The sequence below is a fragment of the Mus pahari genome, chromosome 3 (genome assembly GCF_900095145.1).
Source record: "Mus pahari chromosome 3, PAHARI_EIJ_v1.1, whole genome shotgun sequence".
NCBI classification, from domain to species: domain Eukaryota; kingdom Metazoa; phylum Chordata; class Mammalia; order Rodentia; family Muridae; genus Mus; species Mus pahari.
In genome coordinates, this window is record NC_034592.1 from 148,094,877 (window position 1) to 148,113,877 (window position 19,001).

The 19,001-nt window shown below is 50.9% G+C and overlaps 1 protein-coding gene across 13 annotated transcripts in view; it reads right to left on the bottom strand.

Moving 5' to 3' along the window:
* The window catches only part of Zmynd8 (zinc finger MYND-type containing 8), a 102,344-nt gene that overhangs the window by 16,054 nt on the left and 67,289 nt on the right, over positions 1–19,001 (bottom strand). For 11 of the 13 annotated variants that reach the window (XM_029535720.1, XM_029535724.1, XM_029535730.1 and 8 more), the window contains 4 exons: positions 16,012–16,164; positions 12,891–13,400; positions 7,820–8,260; positions 5,487–5,677 (listed from right to left, as the gene is read on the bottom strand). In XM_029535720.1, the coding sequence (XP_029391580.1) occupies positions 5,487–5,677; positions 7,820–8,260; positions 12,891–13,400; positions 16,012–16,164 (1,295 nt within the window). Of the gene's footprint in view, positions 1–186; positions 209–4,606; positions 4,627–5,446; positions 5,678–7,819; positions 8,261–12,890; positions 13,401–16,011; positions 16,165–19,001 lie in introns of all 13 variants that reach the window. The other 2 variants (XM_029535731.1, XM_029535729.1) reach the window with 2 other exon arrangements.

The following is a 19,001-nucleotide window of genomic DNA, read 5'->3' on the forward strand; positions in this document are numbered from 1 at the left end:
CTAGCCTGGTCTACAGAGCGAGTTCCAGGAAAGACAGGGCTACAGAGAGAACCCCTGTCTCAAAAAACAAACAAACAAACAAAAAAGCAAACAAAACAAAACAAACAAAAAATTATAACTTTGTTTGTTGGGTTTTTTGTTTTTTGTTAAGTCCGGCCTTCATGTCTCTACCTGGTTCTACCTCACCATGTAGCTGGTGACTGAGTTCCTAACCCCTGACCCCTGACCTCACCCAGTTTTTAAGTCCAGTCGCAGGGCTGGAGTCCCAACAGTCATTTGTGCTAGGCAAGCAATTGTACCAACTAAGCTACATCCCAGGCACCAAAATAAATTGGGGGTTGGGGGAGGCACGTTTAGAGACAGGGTTTCTCCACGTAGCCTTGGCTATCCTGGAACCAGATCTGTAGACCAGGCTGGCCTTGAACTCAGAGAGCCTTCTGCCTCTGCCTCCCAAGCGCTGGAATTAAAGGCGAGTTAGGAATCATATGTATGTAGGTATGCAAATGCCTTGTAGCTTGAGTGGAGGTCAGAGGACAACGCTGTGGAGCTGGCTCCCACCATTACATGCGTCCCAGGGAACAAACTCGGGTCCCTAGATTTGGTGTTTATGCTTGGCCCAGGGAGTGGCCTAGTTGGAGTTAGGTGTGGCCTTATTAGAGGAAGTGTGTCACTGTGGAGTGGGCTTTGAGATCCTCCTCCCAGCTGCATAGAAGACAGTGTCCTGCTGCTGCCATCGATTGAGATGAAGAACTCTCAGCGCCTTCTCCAGCACCACGTCTGCCTCCATGCTGCCATACTTCCCGCCATGATACTAGACTGACTAAACCTCTGAAACTGTAAGCCAGCCCCAGTGAAATGTTTGCCTTGGTCACAGCAATGAAATCCTAATTAAGACACCAGATTTGCATAACCTTTATCAACTGAGCCATCTTGCTGACCCAAAAGTGCATTTTAGTGAGAAATAATGAATGTATTGCCCACTTCACCGGGTACAGTGCACAAACTGCTGGCTTTTGGGTGCTACACTTCAACGGCTGTGGGCTGACTGGCAAGAACACTCATTCAGTGGATTTTAGTGTGTCTGGAGTTAACCAGACACACACACACACATACACACACACACACACACACACACATACACACACACCAGGACCCACTTCCCCTGTCTTCACTGTCTTGGGATTTCTACTGCTGTGATGAACCACCATGATCAAAGCAACTCAGGGAGGAAAGGGTTTATTTGGCTGACACTTCCCACAACATAGCTCATCATCAAAGGAAGTCAAGACAAGAACTCAACCAGAGGAAGACCCTGGAGGTAGGAGCTGATGCAGAGGCCACAGAGGGCTGCTGCTTACTGGCTTGCTCTGCATTTCAGCCTGCTTTCTGATAGGACTCAGGATCACCAACCTAGGGAAGGCATCGCCCACAGTGGGCTGGGCCCTGGGCTTCCCCTATCTGTTGGAAGTTGACCTGGTGCTGCTATGCATTCAGATGCTAAATACAGATCCTCAGATACACCAAGGGATGCTGTGTAAACCTTGCCCCCCTCCCCAATTTAAAATTATTGGCTAAATAAAACTGTCAACAGCCAACGACTGGGGGGCAATAGAGGGAGGTGGAATTTGAGTTAGCAGGCGGGAAGTCCCCGGTAGGCACCATATGGGAGGGAGAAGAGAAGACAGACAGAACAGGTCTCCATTAGTCATGATGGACCAGCAACAAGGGCCAGAGTGAAACACCTCCCCAGAACCCCAGACTGCTGGAGCAGACATGACCCAGAAAATTCCCAACAGCAAGTATTTGGGGAGTACAGCTGAAGTAGTAGACAGTCCAGCATTGGAGAATTAGACTAGGGGTAAAACCCTCCCAAACCCTCACAATTGCACAGAGCCTTACAAATAAATCACAGTTTGAGTCTCATTCATTTGAAGCTAAGCACGATTCGTACTAACTTACATTAAAATGCCATAGAGATTAATACACATTACAACGCCTTAGAGGCTTGCCTACAGCCCAGTGTTGGTGATGGAGGAACTTTCCAAGTTGAGGTTGCTTCCTTTCAGATGGCTTCAGCTTATGTCAGGTTGGTGTGAAACCAGCCAGCATAACTCCCAATGCCCCCCTTATCCCCTGCTACACCCCAAGTTCCTGGAAACCATGGATCCCCTCCCTTTCCGTTCCTATGAATTTTTAAGCTCCAGAACTGCATAGGCATGTCCATCACTCCACACCGGGGCCTTAGGGGGTGTGGTCAAGGCTTCCTCAGTTATACAGCGCTTACCAAGCGCTTACCAAGCGCCCCACCTTGCCCTAGCCTACCATGTGCCTTCTAGGTTCCGGAAAGCAGCCAAACTCAGAGAGTTCCCAACTGATGTATCTGGAAGTCCCTTCCGCCTTTTACCTGAGGGCTGGCCCCTGCCCAGCCACAGCCCCAAGACTAGAGGAAGGGGGACTGAGAAGCCATGGCCACTGCCCCTCTCCTGTGTTTCCCAAACACACAAAGTCACCTCAGAGACAGCCTGGTTCATCAGCTCCCTCAGATGTCACCGTGTTCAGTTTTTCAACGGGAATGAAAATCTCTCCAAGAAGCCATTCTTCCTTTTGGCTGTTAGGAGGGTACTGTGGAGTGATGGAATTTAAATGCTCTGCAGGCCTCAGTTTACCCATTTGTGAGTGAGCTACCTCCCCTTCTGTAGATAAACAGCTCAGTCCAATCAGGGGAGGCTGGAGATGGAGGGGGCGGGCAGCTGTGAGTCCAGAGCTACAGGCTCTGACACCCTCACCACAATCTTCCCCCTTTTCCAACTCTCATCTTTACCTGCAGTGCCATCTCCCTGCCCCCATGCATATGTGTGTTGTGTGCATGTGTGACTCTGTGTGTGCATGTGTGACTGTGTGTGCACGTGTGGATGCCAAGGCTTGACTTCCTCAGTTTCTCTCCACCTTCTCCACTAAGGCCAGCGTCTCTCTCCCAACTTAATTCACATCCAGCTAAGCCAGCTTGCTCGGTGATTCCACCTCTGGTCTAGGGTGCCAGACATAGAGCCAGGGTCATGAGCCAGGATCTTATGCCTGCATAGCAAGTACTTCATCCTGTGAGCCATCTCCCCTGGCCCGACGGTCCCCTCTTCACCAAAGAGTGGACAGGCTTGTGTCACTGTGTGTGTGCTGTGTGGATTCTCTAGGTCTCGTGTGGCTCCGCCACAAGTGCTAGGGAACAGCGACATGCTCAAAGAAGGAATTAAAAGGAAATGAGCAGGAAACGGTCGTCACAGAATATAAATCTTAGATTTCTTTCACCACCCAGAATTTCACATTTCTACTCTGAACTCAACCCAGCAAAGTAACTTCTAATATAAAACTTACTAATTCCAGCTGGAGAGACGGCTCAGCGGTAAAGACCACCAGCTGTTCCTCTAAAGGACCTGGGTTCGATTCCCAGCACCCANGTGGCAGCTCACACTGTAACTCCAGTTTTAGAGATTCCAACGCCCTCATACATGCAGGCAAAACACTAATGCACATGAAATAAAACTAAATTAAGGGCTGGTGAGATGGCTCAGCGGGTAAGAGCACTGGCTGCTCTTCCAAAGGTCCTGAGTTCAAATCCCAGCAACCATATGGTGGCTCACAACCACCTGAAATGAGATCTGGTGCTCTCTTCTGGTGTGTCAGAAGACAGCTACAGTGTACTTATGTATAATAATAAATAAATGTTTGGGCCGGAGCAAGCGGGGCTGACTGCAGAGAGCAGAAGTCCTAAAAATTCAATTTTCAACAACCACATGAAGGCTCACAACCATCTGTACAGCTACAGTGTACTCACATACATAAAATGAATAAATAAGTTTAAAAAAAAAAAGTAAATTAAAAGAAAATTTTTAGTTTAAAAAAAAGTTTTGATTCCAATCAGGAGGGCTAAGAAATGGCTCAGTGGTTAGAGCACTAGCTGCTCTTCCAGAGGACCTGGGTTCAGTCCTGTGCACTAGCACAGGGGCTCACAACCATCAGTAACTCAAACTACAGGAGACTGACTCCTTCAGATGGTATGATATGCTGAACCCTGACTCCAACCCTGACCCCAACCCTGTCTAACCTGCACCCTGACCCAGACACTAACACTGACCCTGCATGCAGGAAAAATACCCATACTACCCATACATATAAAAATAAAGAAGAAATTCCAAGCTGGGCGGAGCGACTCACACCTATAACCCAGCACTCAGGAGGCCTGGGCGGGAGGACTAAAGACCAGGCTCGGGCACAGAGCACTTTTTGACACAGAGTTAAGTAAACCAAAAAAGAAAAGGGGGAAAGGGGAGAGAGGGAGGGAGGGAGAGGGAGGGAGAGAGGGAGGGAGAGAGGGAGGGAGAGGGGGAGGGAGAGAGGGAGCGAGGGAGAGGGAGAGAGAACAGAGCAGAGCACTCTCTTCTCCACTCCTCTTGCCTGCACCCTCATAGCTTGGACTGCTGGTCTCTAGTCAGTAAACACTCCTGATTGGCTCTTGTTCACACAACCATTTACTAAATAGGAAAGTGTTTCTCATTAGCTATTAAATTACTGGCAGTGATAAACCCGATGAACAGGCGACTAGCTAACCCACGCTAAGTTCACAATGATGGACTCAGTACCTCCACCCAGCACCAAGCACCCACTACCCAGGCATCATCCCCATCCTTAGGGACAAGCCAACAGCCAAAGGAGCCCTAGGGGTCACTACCACATCTCACTAACACCTTCAGGACACAGCAGCGGTCTCCACAACACCAAGGTACATGTTTTATTCAACTGTGGTCATACTAGGACTTGCCCGACTGAGAGAGTCCACCAAGTTCACCCAGAGCAGGCCGTCCTACATGCCTGGTCACCAGCAGGGACTGAGTCCTGAGCCCGAGAGAGTGGATGACTTAAGGAGGGGACCCAGGAACCCCTCTAGGTCCCTGGCATGTTGTCTTGCTGGTGTCACAATGAAATCTCTCACTCTGGTTCAGCATCCCTTCTCTGGGTAGCCCCAAGAGAAATCGCTCATCACCAGTCCATAGTTTTCTATTAACTAATCTGCTGGGTGGCAGTGGCACACGCCTTTAGTCCCAGCTCTCAGGAGGCAGAGGGAAGCGGATCTCTGTGAGTTCAAAGCCAGCTCTGGTCTACAGAGCAAGTTTCAAGACAGCCAGGTAGGGGATGGTAACCACACATCTGTAATCTCAGAAACTTAGGAGCTCTTCAAGGCCAGCCTAGACTCCAAAGGAAGACCCTGCCTCAAAATAAAACAGAATGGCGCTGGAGACACAACTCAGTATTACAGAGCTTGTATAGCATATCCCAAACCCTGGTTTAGCCATGACAGATGAAACTAACTCGAGACTCAAACGTAAACTGCCCTTGAAGACCCTCTGTTAAAGCCTGCAACTTGGCCTTTTTTTACAAACTACCAAGCCAGGGCCCCAACAAGCCCACCCCAGCCGCAGCACCAACCTACTTACTTTGCTGGTGTACTTGGCAATGTCAGCGGCCACGTCGGCCGAGGCGGTGGCAATGGGAAGGTCGGCATTGATCGCGGACGCCAGGGTGCTTGCCGAGCCCGAACTGCTGACCAGGGCTGCCGGCTGTGTGCTGGTCACCAGCGTGATGGTGGACGTGGATGGGCTCTGGGTGACCTCCTTCTGCTGAACAGCTAAGAAAGCAAAGGGTCTGGTCACTCCACCCATATGGAAAAGCACATCCCAGCACACAGCCGGGGCGAGGGAGGGAAGTCTTCTCATGGCTTCCCCTTGCCGGCGTTTGAACCATGACCGCCAGTGTCTCCCCTTGCCCAAGCTCGAGCCTGGCTCCTCTGAGCCTCTTCTCCATTAGGCGCCAACCTTGCACTGCAGAGACCTAAGCAAACACAATCCTCTCCAGGAGCTAGCTCAAGGCTGCTCAGTTTAGGGGACTTCATCGAGCCTTGAAGCACCAGGCTACCAGGAGGACTTAACAGCCGGATGCAGCCAACATCTGAAGACGTGAGACCACTGTCTTTCCATCTCTATGAGAAGGTCAGAACTTGGCCATTCATTGGCAAACCTGGACAGCTTCACAAACAGACCCTCTGGCTTTCATGGCAAGGTCTGAGCTGCCCTTTCTGCCTTTGAAAATGCCGGCCACCCCTGCACCAGTCACCCTGGTCCCCTTCCTCAGGTGTGGCAGACCCAGTGTCCTACTAATTAAAATCACTTCCTGCCTGAAGGGAGTAAGAGTCTGGCACTCATTAAAATCTCAGCCCTTGACATCTTTGGCATTTGCAGCGCTGGGAACTGAACACGGAGCTCTGTGCATGCTGGGCGAGCTTTCTACACAACTATACCCGTGACCCAACAACTTTAAAAGGTCCGACAGCACAGCACTCATTAAAATCAATGCCTTTCGTTTTAATTGGTGGCAAAACAGTACCACGCTCATTGAAGTCAGTCCTTATCACGGCGGCTAGAAAGGCAATGTGCTATGAAGAGAATAAAGCCACTACTTGGCCATTTTAGTCACGAGTGGTTACAAGAGCTGACCCAGCAGGCTATATATAAGGCGTGTTGATAGAGTACCACTGTGTCAAGTCTGTCTCCGACGCTTTACTGATTAAAACTGACCCTTCCAAGTTGAAATAAGCCTTCCAACCTGACACAGGACTATCTGGAAGCTGAGGACCCTACCGCTACCAGGTCCTGGCATTGCAGCCACCTACCTATCTGCAGGAGACAGCTGTGGATGGAAACAGAATCCCACCAGGGGTTGCCCCAATCCCACGTCCGTCCACTGCAGTACCTGAGCTCACTCTAGACCTGTCCAGCTTTTCAGGCCTTCTCCAGGCACCTGACCTCGAGTCCCTGCAGGTGTCCCTGGGACTGGCCTGTTACCTCACTGGGACAGGCTTTGATGTTGGGAGCATGGGAGAAGGGCAGAGCGGGTGTGGAGGAAGCTCCTTTGCCCTGAGAAACCAGACCCAAATTAGCGTTCCTAAAGCTGGGTTCAGACACCTGGGTGGCACCATCAGCCGCAGGACAGAGACTGGCCTCCAGCACTGAGTCCTCAGAGGCCGGCTCATCTTGGCACGGGTTTGGAAGGAAACCGTCGCCCCTACCGATTCCTCACACTCTAAAGACTTTCCCACAAAACACCTGGAGAGTCCCGGATGCTCACAAGGCATAGTCACTGCAGCATATCTTACAGTGGGAAAAAACTAAAAGCATCCTCAACGCCCAGGGGGCGACCTTAAATGAATTAGGGGAATACTATGCAGCAGTCCAAAAGGATAAGACACAGACAGACCTCTAAAACATGCTGATGGGTGGGAGGGAAGGGGGAAAAAAAAACAAAATCAAGAATGGTACCATTTTTGCTTAAAAAAAAAAAAAAAAGAAAGAAAGAAAAAAGGCAATATTGTATGGTATAATATTATATGGTATAAAAACAAATGTATAGGCATGCACTGGGAGAGGCAAAAGGACAACAAATGATTGTCACAGAAGGGTGGACAATGACAGGGACAGCGAATGGGCCCACATTGAGCATTCGGAATTCTACACACATATCCTGTCCCCTCTGTAAGGAGGAAACACATATCACTTATAAAACAGAAAAAAAAAAATCTTAAAAAAAAAAAAAAAATCAGGCAAATAGTACTAGCAAGCCAGTTTTTAAAAATAATTCCATATGGGATGGTAAGGCCTGCGGTGACCATGACACACAGGAACGTGGGGGAAAAAATTCAACAGGGGTGGCCTTTCTCCTGTTAGTGTGGCAAAAAGGGGGTGGGCGCCACAGAGAACAGAAGGGGGCGCGGTACCTTTCACGGCCTGTCTGGTCTGATATCTCGTCCCCTGGGAAGACTGAGGTTGTTGCTGCTGCTGGCTCTGCTGCTGGCTCTGCTGTTGCTGCTGCTGCTGCTGCTGCTGTTGCTGACGTTGCATCTTCTGCATGTGCCACTTTTGGGAGGACGTTTGAAACTTACTTGATGCGTTCCACACGACCCGCTGCACAGCTGGGACAGTCTCCTTCGGTAAGAGCGGCCTCTGCTTCTTCACCGGGCTTCCCGTGACGGCGGTGGCCGGCGCCGTGACCGTGATGGTAGACATCGCGCTGGTGGTGGTGGTGGTGGTGGTGGTGGCGGCGGCGGCCACGGTGACCCCAGCCGCAGGTGCTTGCGTGGCTGAGCGGGTGAGGACTGGCGTCTCTGGGGGAGACTGGTTGCCCACCGAAGTAGATGACGGTGGCGGTTTACCTACGGCTACAGCCAGGCAGGGTGGAAACAAGCAGAAACTGGATTGGCTTCCTGAGCAGGGACTTCACACGGCAGGCCAGTTCTAGGTCTAACCCAGTGGAGGCTAACTGCTAAAGGAATTCAGAGGGCCCCTGAAGCCCCAAGGACAAGCATGGTCCCCACAACAGCTAGGAATTATGCCTTACTGAGCACAAGCTAATATCCCAGATGGAGAAGTCACAGGCCTTGGGGGGGGGGGAGGCAAGACCAGGCCCCCTGCTGAGCAGTCAGTAACTAGTGGCTCAGGCTGTGGGGAATGGAGGCAGCCCAACAGCAGCCCTTCTGAGGAGGAGCCCTTGGCTAGAAAAGCAACTGGTTGTCAAAGGTGTGCACACCAAATCTACTTTCCCCCTAGACAAAGCCACTGGGAGGGGTGGCCTAGACATTTAACAAAGGAATTCAGCCCCAGGCCAGAGAACCTTCCCTAACACGTTCGGCCTGACTTCCTGCCCAGCCTTGCCTGCGTTCTGGATGTTATCTGAACAGCCCTTCATGGATAGCAAGCAATACTGTATTTCCCATCCTGAAATGGTCAAGTTTAAGCCCCTTTTTCCCCTAGACAGGCTTTCTCTGTGTAGCCCTGGTTGTCCTGGAACTTGCTCTGTTAAACCAGGCTGGCCTTGAACTCAGAGATATCTGCTTGCCTCTGCCTCCCAAGTGCTGGGATTAAAGGCGTGCACCACCAATGCCCAGCAAGTTCAAGTCTTAAATGGGTTTAACTTTTTTTTTTTTTTAAGTTTATTTATTTATTTATTTATTTATTTATTTATTTATTTTTCAAGACAGGGTTTCTCTGTATAGCCCTGGCTGTCCTGGGACTCACTTTGTAGACCAGGCTGGCCTCGAACTCAGAAATCCGCCTGCCTCTGTCTCCCGAGTGCTGGGATTAAAGGCGTGCACCACTACCTCCCGGCTTAAAAGTTTTTTTTAAAGCGTAAATTGGGGGCTGGGGAATGTAGCTCCTGGACACTAGCTGTCGGCATTGATCTGGGCTTAAGTTTGGGAGGGCTGTGGGCGGGACGGGAAGTCAGTGGAGAAGCGGTGCATTGTACTGAACTCACTTATAAAGGGGAGATGGGGGGGGGGTGGCTGGAGAGATGGCTCAGTGGTTAAGAGCACTGAGTTCAAATCCCAGCAAACACATGACACCCATCACAGATCATGAGATCTGTGACGCCCTCTTCTGGTGCATTAGTGTACTTAGATTAAATAAATAAATCTTAAAAAATGTAAAATGTAGCCGGGCATGGTGGCGCACGCCTTTAATTCCAGTACTTGGGAAGCAGAGGCAGGCGGATTTCTGAGTTCGAGGCCAGCCTGGTCTACAAAGTGAGTTCCAGGACAGCCAGGGCTACACAGAAAAACCCTGTCTCAAAAAAACCAAAAAAAAAAAAAAAAAAAAGTAAAGTGTAAAAGGGAAGAATGGTAGCAGCCGCAGAGGTGCCAGCTTGCACTACACTCCATTCAGGGTGCTCAGAAAACACGCACCAAACATGATTACACGGAGGGGGGGTCGGGGGTCTTTGCCACCAATGGCCACACTCCTTGGCATTATATGAGGGTGACGTTCATCCTTCCTCTTAGATCCAGACCACCCAGAAAAACACCTGGTAATTCCAGATAGGATCTTGAGCAAGCTTCCGGTTACAAGAAGCCAAGGAGAACGGAAGAGAAGAGTCGCTGTCTCCTCTGAGGCGAAGGTCTCCAGCTGTGAGCACCCCCACTCCTCTGGAGACCAGAGTTCAGTCAAGTGAGTGAGAGCGCTACAGGGAAGCAGGGCTGGTCCCTTGGCTGGCCTGACATACATCAGACCCTGTCTGCCCCGGGTACAGAAGCAACTCTGAACTTGCCCATGCTAGGTAGGTAGGAGTGCCTAGCCGGGTTCTAACAGAAGCAGCAGCAGGGAGCAGGGTGGCTTGGGCTGCTGCCTGTGACATAAATGTCATTATCAGACTAACTAGCTCACTTTTAGGTCCTTAAAAAGGTCATTGCCTCTCTGCTCACTGGCTTTGTGAGGTGTGCCTACTTGTTGGTGATCTTTTTTTTGTTTTGTTCTGTTCTGTTTGTTTGTTTTTTCGAGACAGGGTTTCTCTCTGTAGCCCTGGCTGTCCTGGAACTCACTCTGTAGATCAGGCTGGCCTCGAACTCAGAAATCCACCTGCCTCTGCCTCCCAAGCGCTGGGATCAAAAGGCGTGCGCCACCACTGCCTGGCTGTAGATTTTTTTCCCAATAGACAACCGTAGAAGAAACAAGCACTCCAGCCCTGCCAGGTAGGGCTAGTTAACCACGAGCATATGGAAATTTCTTCAGTAGTATGAATTCCAGAAATTTCTTCACTGATTTCTTCTAGGGGGAGAATTCTGGGGTTTAGGGCGGGGTGATTAGAAAGCTCTGGGTAATTCAATTGTCTTAGAAAAATCTGAGGGTGTAACCAATCACTCTGAGGAAATGCAGATTAACTACTAGACCTATTAAATTACTAAACTGGCCGGCAGAACTTTGCATTTGTAAGACCTAACTAACAAGAAGGATGGGAACACCCGCAGTGAAGGGCAGTCATAAAGGCTTGGTCTACATCAGCACTGAGCGGGCAAGCTGTACTCCACAATGCTCTTCTCTTCACGGAGGACCAGGAGCCTCGCCTTGGAGAAAGACCATCCACCCACCACCAAGGAGTTTCACAGGGACACCGGTTTACAGAAGTAAGTTTTGCCTCAGACCTTGGGAAACTGCTCTCTGACTGTGTTATGTCCTAGAATCATCTTTCACCCAATCTACCACCGGTTTGCTGGAGATCTTGGCTGTTTCCTTCAAACATCACATCCAGAAACAGCTCTGTGATGTTTTAAGGAGTACTAATCACTCCTTAAAATCATAACCTCCAATTTCCGTGGCTCTTTCTGCTCTCCTGATAGGAAGCTCATGACCAAAATGAAAGCTCTTGTTCACGATCCCCCAACGCTGGGAGGGCACATTTTTGCTTGGTCTGTTTTGTTTGAGACAGGGTCTGATGTAGCTGAGGCCAGCCTTGAACTCTATTCCTCTACCTCCAAGTGCTGGGGTTAGAAGCTTGGGTTACCACGCCTACCTACGCCAGTACATAGCTGTAATATATATATAAACTTTCCCCTAAGCCAGGGCAGAAGGCAAATCAATCAAAAGGTTTACTTAAGGCTGGCAGCTCCCTCAGTGGCACAGAATCTGGTCACCGAGGATGCTGCCCTAAGTTTAATTTCCAGGATGCACATGATGGAGAGACCTGACTCATGAGTGGCCCTTTGACCTACACACACATAAACACACACACCATTAAAAAAAAAGCTTGTTTTGGGAAAAAATTGGAGGTTCTGAGTGGTGTCACGGGAAAAGCAGAGTCCCACAGTCCTGCATGGAGGAAAGGTTAGGCCTTACAAGCAGGCTCTCTACCTTAGGCAGATTTCTGAGACTTCAACAAACAGGCCTCGGCGGAAGCTCAGGCCCCCTTACCACCACCCACCACCACAGGTATCTTGTTCCCTTTTTCTTGGTCACAGGATAAGAAGTGAGATTCCTGACCACCCAGGTAGGCATCTCACAGGGGGAAAGGTTCTCAAAGGCCCAGCAAGGACTTGCTGTAAGTCTGCCTGCAACAATGCAGGGGACACCAATTCCCTCCTTATTCCTGGTTTCGAGGAGAGATTAGCTCCTATCAGAAACAAGACACTCAAAACAAACAAACAAACCCCTGTCCATCACCAAACACCCCCCCCCCCGTACCTAAGTGATGCCACCCCTCCGCCCTCGGTGGACCACTCAGGATGTTGCTGGATGTCACTGGCATCCTCCAGCCACCCAACTTCCCAGCCCAAATCTTGCTGTGACTCTGTTAGGGAAAGGACACTCTTCCCCCAGCCCTTCCAGCCTAGTTTCCAGAATGCCCACTGCTGCACCTATGCACCTCCTCCCACTAAGCACCAAGCCTCAAGATTCTGTGGTCCTCAGCCTGGTAGGTTTTGACCACTAGGGGAGGACACATGTTTGGTGGACGGATGCTCTCGCCATCTAGTGGCGAGACGCCAGAGTTGCACCTACACCATCTCCACTGTAAGAAGCAAAGAATTCCAGGGAATCCCAGGGCTCAGAAAGCTCAATGCACATAGGACGGACTGACTGTCATGTCCGGGAGGTGCTCAGCGAGGTCTCTTCCGTTTTCAGCGGTAGGACAATTCCTAAGGGATGGTGCTTGCCTGGTTGTGAGGCCATGGATTCAATCAGCAGCACTTTTAAATCTGGTATGATGGTGAATACCTCTCATCCTATCACACGGAGGTAGAGGCAGGGGGAATCTGAGCTCAAAGCTATGTAATTCAAGGCCAAAGGGAACCATTTGAAACCTTAAGCAAGCAGACCTAAGGCTAAAGTGAACTTCACAGGAAACAGGTACAAGTCCCGTGGGATGTATTTTTCTGGTTGAGGATAAGGCAGGGCCATATGCAGATCGTGGCCGCCTGTACCCATCTGGGACCCTGAGACACTCCCTGTCACGTTGGGTTGGTGGTCGGGCGCAGGGCCTGATCCGCGCCAACATATCAAACAACAGTGTGATGTGTGACTTACCGTCTTGCTTAGGCGACGGCACCTTGGGCTCTTTCTTGTTTTTTCGACCCTCCCGCCCAGAAGGATCCTCTCCTAAGTCTATGACAAGTTCACTCTCGGAGTCCGAATCCAAGCCCAAGTGCACTGTGGGAGAATCCGTTTCATCCTTTCCCTTCAGTTTGTCCTTTGTGGGATGGGGTGATGGCTTTGTTTTCTCTACAAAGTCCTTCTCAGGCTCCGGGCTGGTCTTGTCCTTGGCGGGTGTGGGGTCGGCCTTCTCGCTGACAGGGGAGTTACTCTTCACTTCCTCTTTGACCTCCACCTGGTTTGTGGGCTTGGGCTTCCTTTTGATGGCAGGGGCCTCTTTGTCCACCTGACTCCCCTCTTTGTCCTCGGGGTCCTCGGGCTCATTCTTGGGCTTCTGTTCCTCGTCGCTGACATACTCGCTGTCGCTGCTCTCTGACTTTTCGGAATCCTCGGAATCGCTGTGCTCCACGGCTGTGTAAACATCCTCAGAGATCTCATTGATGCCTGAGGTCAAAGAGGAAAAAGAAGGAAAAAAAAAAAAAAAAAATCAGCATAGCTCAGCCATGCACCCAGCAAAGACAAGACGGGTGGGAAACGCACACCGATTCCAGCGCACCGTCTCCAGCTCTGTGGGAACAGCAAGGCAGAGGACTCTAGGGTGATGAAGATCTAAAGAAGGCAGAAGACCTGCAGACTGTCAGGTTTTATACAGAGCTAACTGAGGCTGATGATGGGTGGGGGGTGGGGTGGTTAAAATAGAGGCCCAGAGAAGCCAAGTGTCTAGGCACAAACTAGATGGGACCCAAACAAGAAGGCTGGGCTTCCCCAAGTGTAAAGAGGCAAGTCCAGAAGGCCAGAGCCTTGGGGAGCACACGCATGTTTGTGTGAGGGGTGGGGTGGGGATGGGGGGTACGGCTCAGACCTGACTGCATCTGCCTTCATTCTTCCTGGGCAGTGATGGCGGCTTACCTAGACACATTGTCTTTTTGCCCCCCCCCCTTAAAAAAAAAAAAGTTGAGCTGGGCCTGGTGGCGCATGCCTTTAATTAATCCCAGGACTTGGGAGGCAGAGGCAGGCAGATTTCTGAGTTTGAGGCCAGCCTGGTCTACAAAGTGAGTTCCAGGACAGCCAGGGCTACACCGAGAAACCCTGTCTCGAAAAACAAACAAACAAAAAAAAGCTGAGCATTCTCTACTGAATTCACAAGTGAAGAACTTCTACCTAGGAATCAAGGCAGGAATGCACTGTCCTTCTCACGAAGGGGACAAGATAAAACCACACCTGTATATGCCCCTCAAAGAATGCAGGCACAGGATGGTAGGTGTCATGCACACACATAAGCCATTCCCCAAAAGAATGGAAAAGAACCAAACAGCCAGGTCTGGGCCATGATCAGAGGGAAACTCAGGGAGGACTAGAGCCACACAGAGCCAAGGCACAAGCAGTTGTCAGCATCATTGCTAGAGAACTGCACCTGCCTCCTCCAGGGCCCGTTGCTAGGGAACTGCATCTGCCTCCTCCAGGGCCCGTTGCTAGGGAACTGAGGTCATTCATGATAGCCCAGTCAGAGCTTTGTCCTACTGGAGGGTGAGCATGGGGACAGAGGCAGGGACTATTATCTAGGGGGCCTTGGGCAAATGGCCATCTCGGTAAGCTTCATAGTTTTAATCTGTAAAGATGGAGCTGAGGGTTATTATATGACACCCTGAATAACACAGACACAGGGCTCGGCAGAACATGGTGGGTCCAGGAGGGGGCAAACAAAGAAAGAAAATTTTTTTGTTTGTTGGTTTGTTTGGAGACAGGGTTTCTCTGTGTAGCCCTGGCTGTCCCGGAACTCACTTTGTAGACCAGGCTGGCCTCGAACTCAGAAATCCGCCTGTCTCTGCCTCCCGAGTGCTGGGATTAAAGGCATGTGCCACCACGCCCGGCCGGAAGAAAATTTTAAAGAGAAATCAGAGCTCCAAGGCAAGGACCCAAGAGAGACCCCAGAATAGCCTGGCAGTCCCTGCCTCTCAATTCCCTGCTGGGACAGGAGCCCGATCATGGTGTTGGTGGGAGATACCTTAGCCAGACACCCTTGTACCATCTCAGTATTGAAACAAAGGTCCCCATCCCTCCAGCAATTTCATGAAGGCTGATGCCTGGTACCAACAGGGGACCTTGTCTGTGGGGAAGACATGTCACGCAAGAGAGACAGACCTGAAGCAATGGTGGGCCACTGACGGACAGGACCACATCCTCATCAGGACGGCTTAGCTATGCAACCTCCGGCCCTCTCTTTAAACTCCACTGAATACACGTTCCTTCTCTGCTTGCCACTAGTACCCATTTCTTTAATTGGCCTGTGGGAGACAGCTGGCCATGGCTGTCAGAGCCTGAGTTTTGACCCTAGAAATCTTAGAATCCAATGAGACCCAATAGTCTTACACACACACACACACACACACACACACACACAATCCCCAGAGAACCCCTAATTATAACTCCCTTCTCACTTAAGGATCCAGGGTACCAACTGACACCAGAGACCTCTTGGGATTGACCCTTACTCCTGGATCCCTTACTGTTCAGAGCCCCTGGGTTAATTAACTCCCCAACCCAGTATTCCAGAACATTAGCTATGTGCACTGGAACAGCTGCCATGGATGAGGCAAAGCCCTGTGAGGTCGGCTCCCTATCTTTAAAGATTCCATAGAGGACAGGGCCCACCACTCAAGGACCCCTCGTGCTTTGGGGCAAAAAAGGGATACAGGGTGACAGTCTACAGAAAATCAACCAGAGAGAGTTCCAGAAGGGGAAGTGTGTATGTGGTGTGTGGGTGGGTGGCCACACCTGCAGGGTTGGCCTTTGTAAAACCCATTCAAGAACAATGCTACAACCCCTGAGTTCGGAGTTAAACTTCCCCACACCTGATGTTCTCAGGCTGGGAAAGACCCACCATGGAATTCAAATTCTGGAAAACAGCAAATCGGAAATAATTCTGGATGCAGCGCATTCTAACTATCCACAGAGACAGAGGTCACAGCAGCTGGTGAGGTCCCAGCGAGCTGCGCCTTCTCTCCAGGTGCATCTCCGAGATCTGGCACCCCCAGTACCGGCAGCCGGGACGCACCTAGCTGTGCTTTGCAACTCTCTATGGTCTTGTCCAGGTTGAGCTGGAACCGGCTTCGAATCTGCCGCTTGGGAGAGATGAGAGGGACGGGGGCTGACTGCTGTTGGACCGACTCGCTCAGCTCCTTCAGGTCCATCTCGGCCTTGCTTCGATCTGGAAGACAACAGTACATCCTCAGTCAGACCAGGTTCTCCACTGGCGGATGAACCACCACCACCCACCACTCAGGTGAGCAGGGCGCTAATGAATTCTTTATATTCAGCCACAGCAGGTCCAGCTGCCCAGAGAAAACAGCATGCCCGCCGTGGCGGAGAGCAACAGGAAACACGTGGCGAGCGGGCTAACTTCCCCCTCGAAACAATGGACTGAGTATAGAAAATGCTTATCCAAGCTGCTGGTAACATTCACGGGCTCAGCTGCATTGAGAGAGCTGCCAATAATCTATCCGACCTCAATTAACGGGAGGGAAACACCTGCCTGGCCGGGGTCTAAAGACAGCTTCCCTCTGGCATGTGACATGATACCCCCAAGAGGACAAACACCCTGAGCATGTCCCGGCAGCCTCCAGAGCTTAACTTCTGTCCCCAGTCTGTCTTGGCCAAGGACTTAACAACAGAGACAGGAATTAGGGGACCTGTCCTTTCTAGCTCGGGCATCAGCACCCAGGGCAGGTTGAGAGAGAGGCAGGGGACAACTCTCCTGTGGTACTGACCTGGCTGAAAAGTCTTCTCAGGTGAGCCAGGTCACCCCAACACTCAGGTCTCCGGTTCCCTGGCTACCTCTGGCAAGGTGCTGGCTGATGGACCTGCTAGACCAGATTTCTAAAGACTAGTGAGTTCCCTCCATTGTAGCTCAGTGCGCAAAGAGGAGAGGAGGCACGATGGTGCAGAAGGGAGATTTGCCGGGAGCTTGAAAGCCCTTTGGTCGATCTGTTCTCTGCAACATCCCTTCCAAACCACCCCAGCTGACCCCAGATTCTATCAGTGACAGAAACACCCCTTCCAAGCCCGTTCCCTCTGGATCCAAGCTGCCTCTCTGTTACCACAAACCCTGGGCCTCCCTCCACCGCTGTCAAGAGAGGCCACTCGGTAGCAATCTGAGAGCCGGACAGGAGCTGTCCCTCTGACTCTGGCCCCAGCCAGGCCCCTTCCTGTGACACAGCATCCCAACATCATTCAGCACCTCGCAGTCCCTGCCAGCCCCCAAAGAGGTGTGACCCATTCATTACCACAATGATGGCCCCCACTGAGAGAGAATCTGCCCCCCCAACACACGAGACCATGGACACACATATGTATGCAGCAAATGTTCACAGCAAGTTGAGACACGACCTCTGTGCGTGCACACACGCGTGTTCTCGTGTACATCTAGGATCCCCTGGAATAGTATGTATATGATCCAGAGGGGAGCAAGTCCCACCTGAAGGTCTGTTCTTGCTTTCTGGACCTATCACCCACCTTGATGGCCTCCACTCCATGTGTCTGGGGGCTTTCAGAGATGAGGAGAAAACATTACATCTTCCAGAGAAAGATGGAAGCTATCCTCCCTCCTCCACCTTTGTCCCCAAGCACCTAAAGCCAATACCTCAGGCGGTCTGGAGAACCCAGGCTGGGCATTCAGGGCCACTGAGGTTGGGAACCAAACATAAGTCCAGGAGACAGTTTGCCTTAACCACTGTAAGCCCACAGGAGGGCGGGTGATTGCCAGGGCTGGGTGTGCCTACCCAGCACAGGGCAGCCTCTGCCTACTGTGTGTGTCTATGTCTCAAAGGCTAAACTCTAATAGGATAGTCCTAAGTGCCCATTGTACAACATAAGGCATCCCTTGGCCAATGAGCTATTTTATCCCCTAAGAACAGAGCACCCAACGCATGAGGGCTCGGGATTAAGTCTAAGGCCAGGGTTTTGGAGACATAATAATCCATCCTGGAGTGCAGGCTGGGGTGTGCCTCTCCTCTGCAGGAGAAAGCAGTCGCTCTTCTCAGACCGCCCTTCTAGGCTGGGATGCATTCCAGCTCCCCTAGGCTACCAGCATTTTGAATGCTTCAGCTCCCGCTATAAATGGAAGCCAGAGAGAACAAATAGCCATGCTGGATAAAGGCACGCTCCTCCATTTCTGTGAGGGGCATAGAGCTGAACAACGACATCACAGGGCAACTTGGCAGCATCTCTAAATGTGAGCAAAGCCTGGGAGGACTCTGGCCCTCCCTTTCCCTTCTGTGGATTTCCCTCCCACACGGACAGAAATGCCTACACTGTAGCTATGTTGGAATGGACAACTACTGCATGCCCATACGAATGAAGGCTCCAGATCACCCACAAATGGCACCGGGATAAACAGGAATGCTGAAACAGCGGGGGGGGGGGGGGGGTTATTCCTAGGTTGACAATTAAACAGCAACTCATTCTAGGAAAAGGAAACCAGGGGTACAGCCAAGGAACCTTGGGGTGAGCACAAAGAAACAGGATGGGAATATGATTACAGGTGTTCCTGAGGTGCTCAGCATCAGTACTGATGACGGGACATGGGGACATGGGGCTAAGGTAGTCTTAGCCCTAGTGGTGGGGAGTGCTGTCCCACTGGTCCAGTGGTGTAAAAACCCCACTGTGTGCTTGCTCCAGCCAGGGATGAGACTCAGACCTCAGATACATAAAGGAGAGATAAGGCAGGTGGCAAAGTCACCTGGGGGACAGGGATGGAGATGGAGGCTCTGACCTATAGTGATGCTCTTCCTAAGGCTGGCTGCACCATTGCCGGAGGACAAGGACACACTGGCATTGTCCGGAGTGCCAACTTCCTCGGCTGCCCCTGTCCATGGACACAAAGATAAGCAGGAGGGCCAAAAGTTCAAGGCCTGCCTTGACTATATGGTGAGGTCAGCATAGCTATATGATAACCTGTCTCAAAAAAACAAAAACAAACGAAAGAAAGAAAGAAAGAGAGAGAGAGAGAGAGAGAGAGAGAGAGAGAGAGAGAGAGAGAGAAAGAAA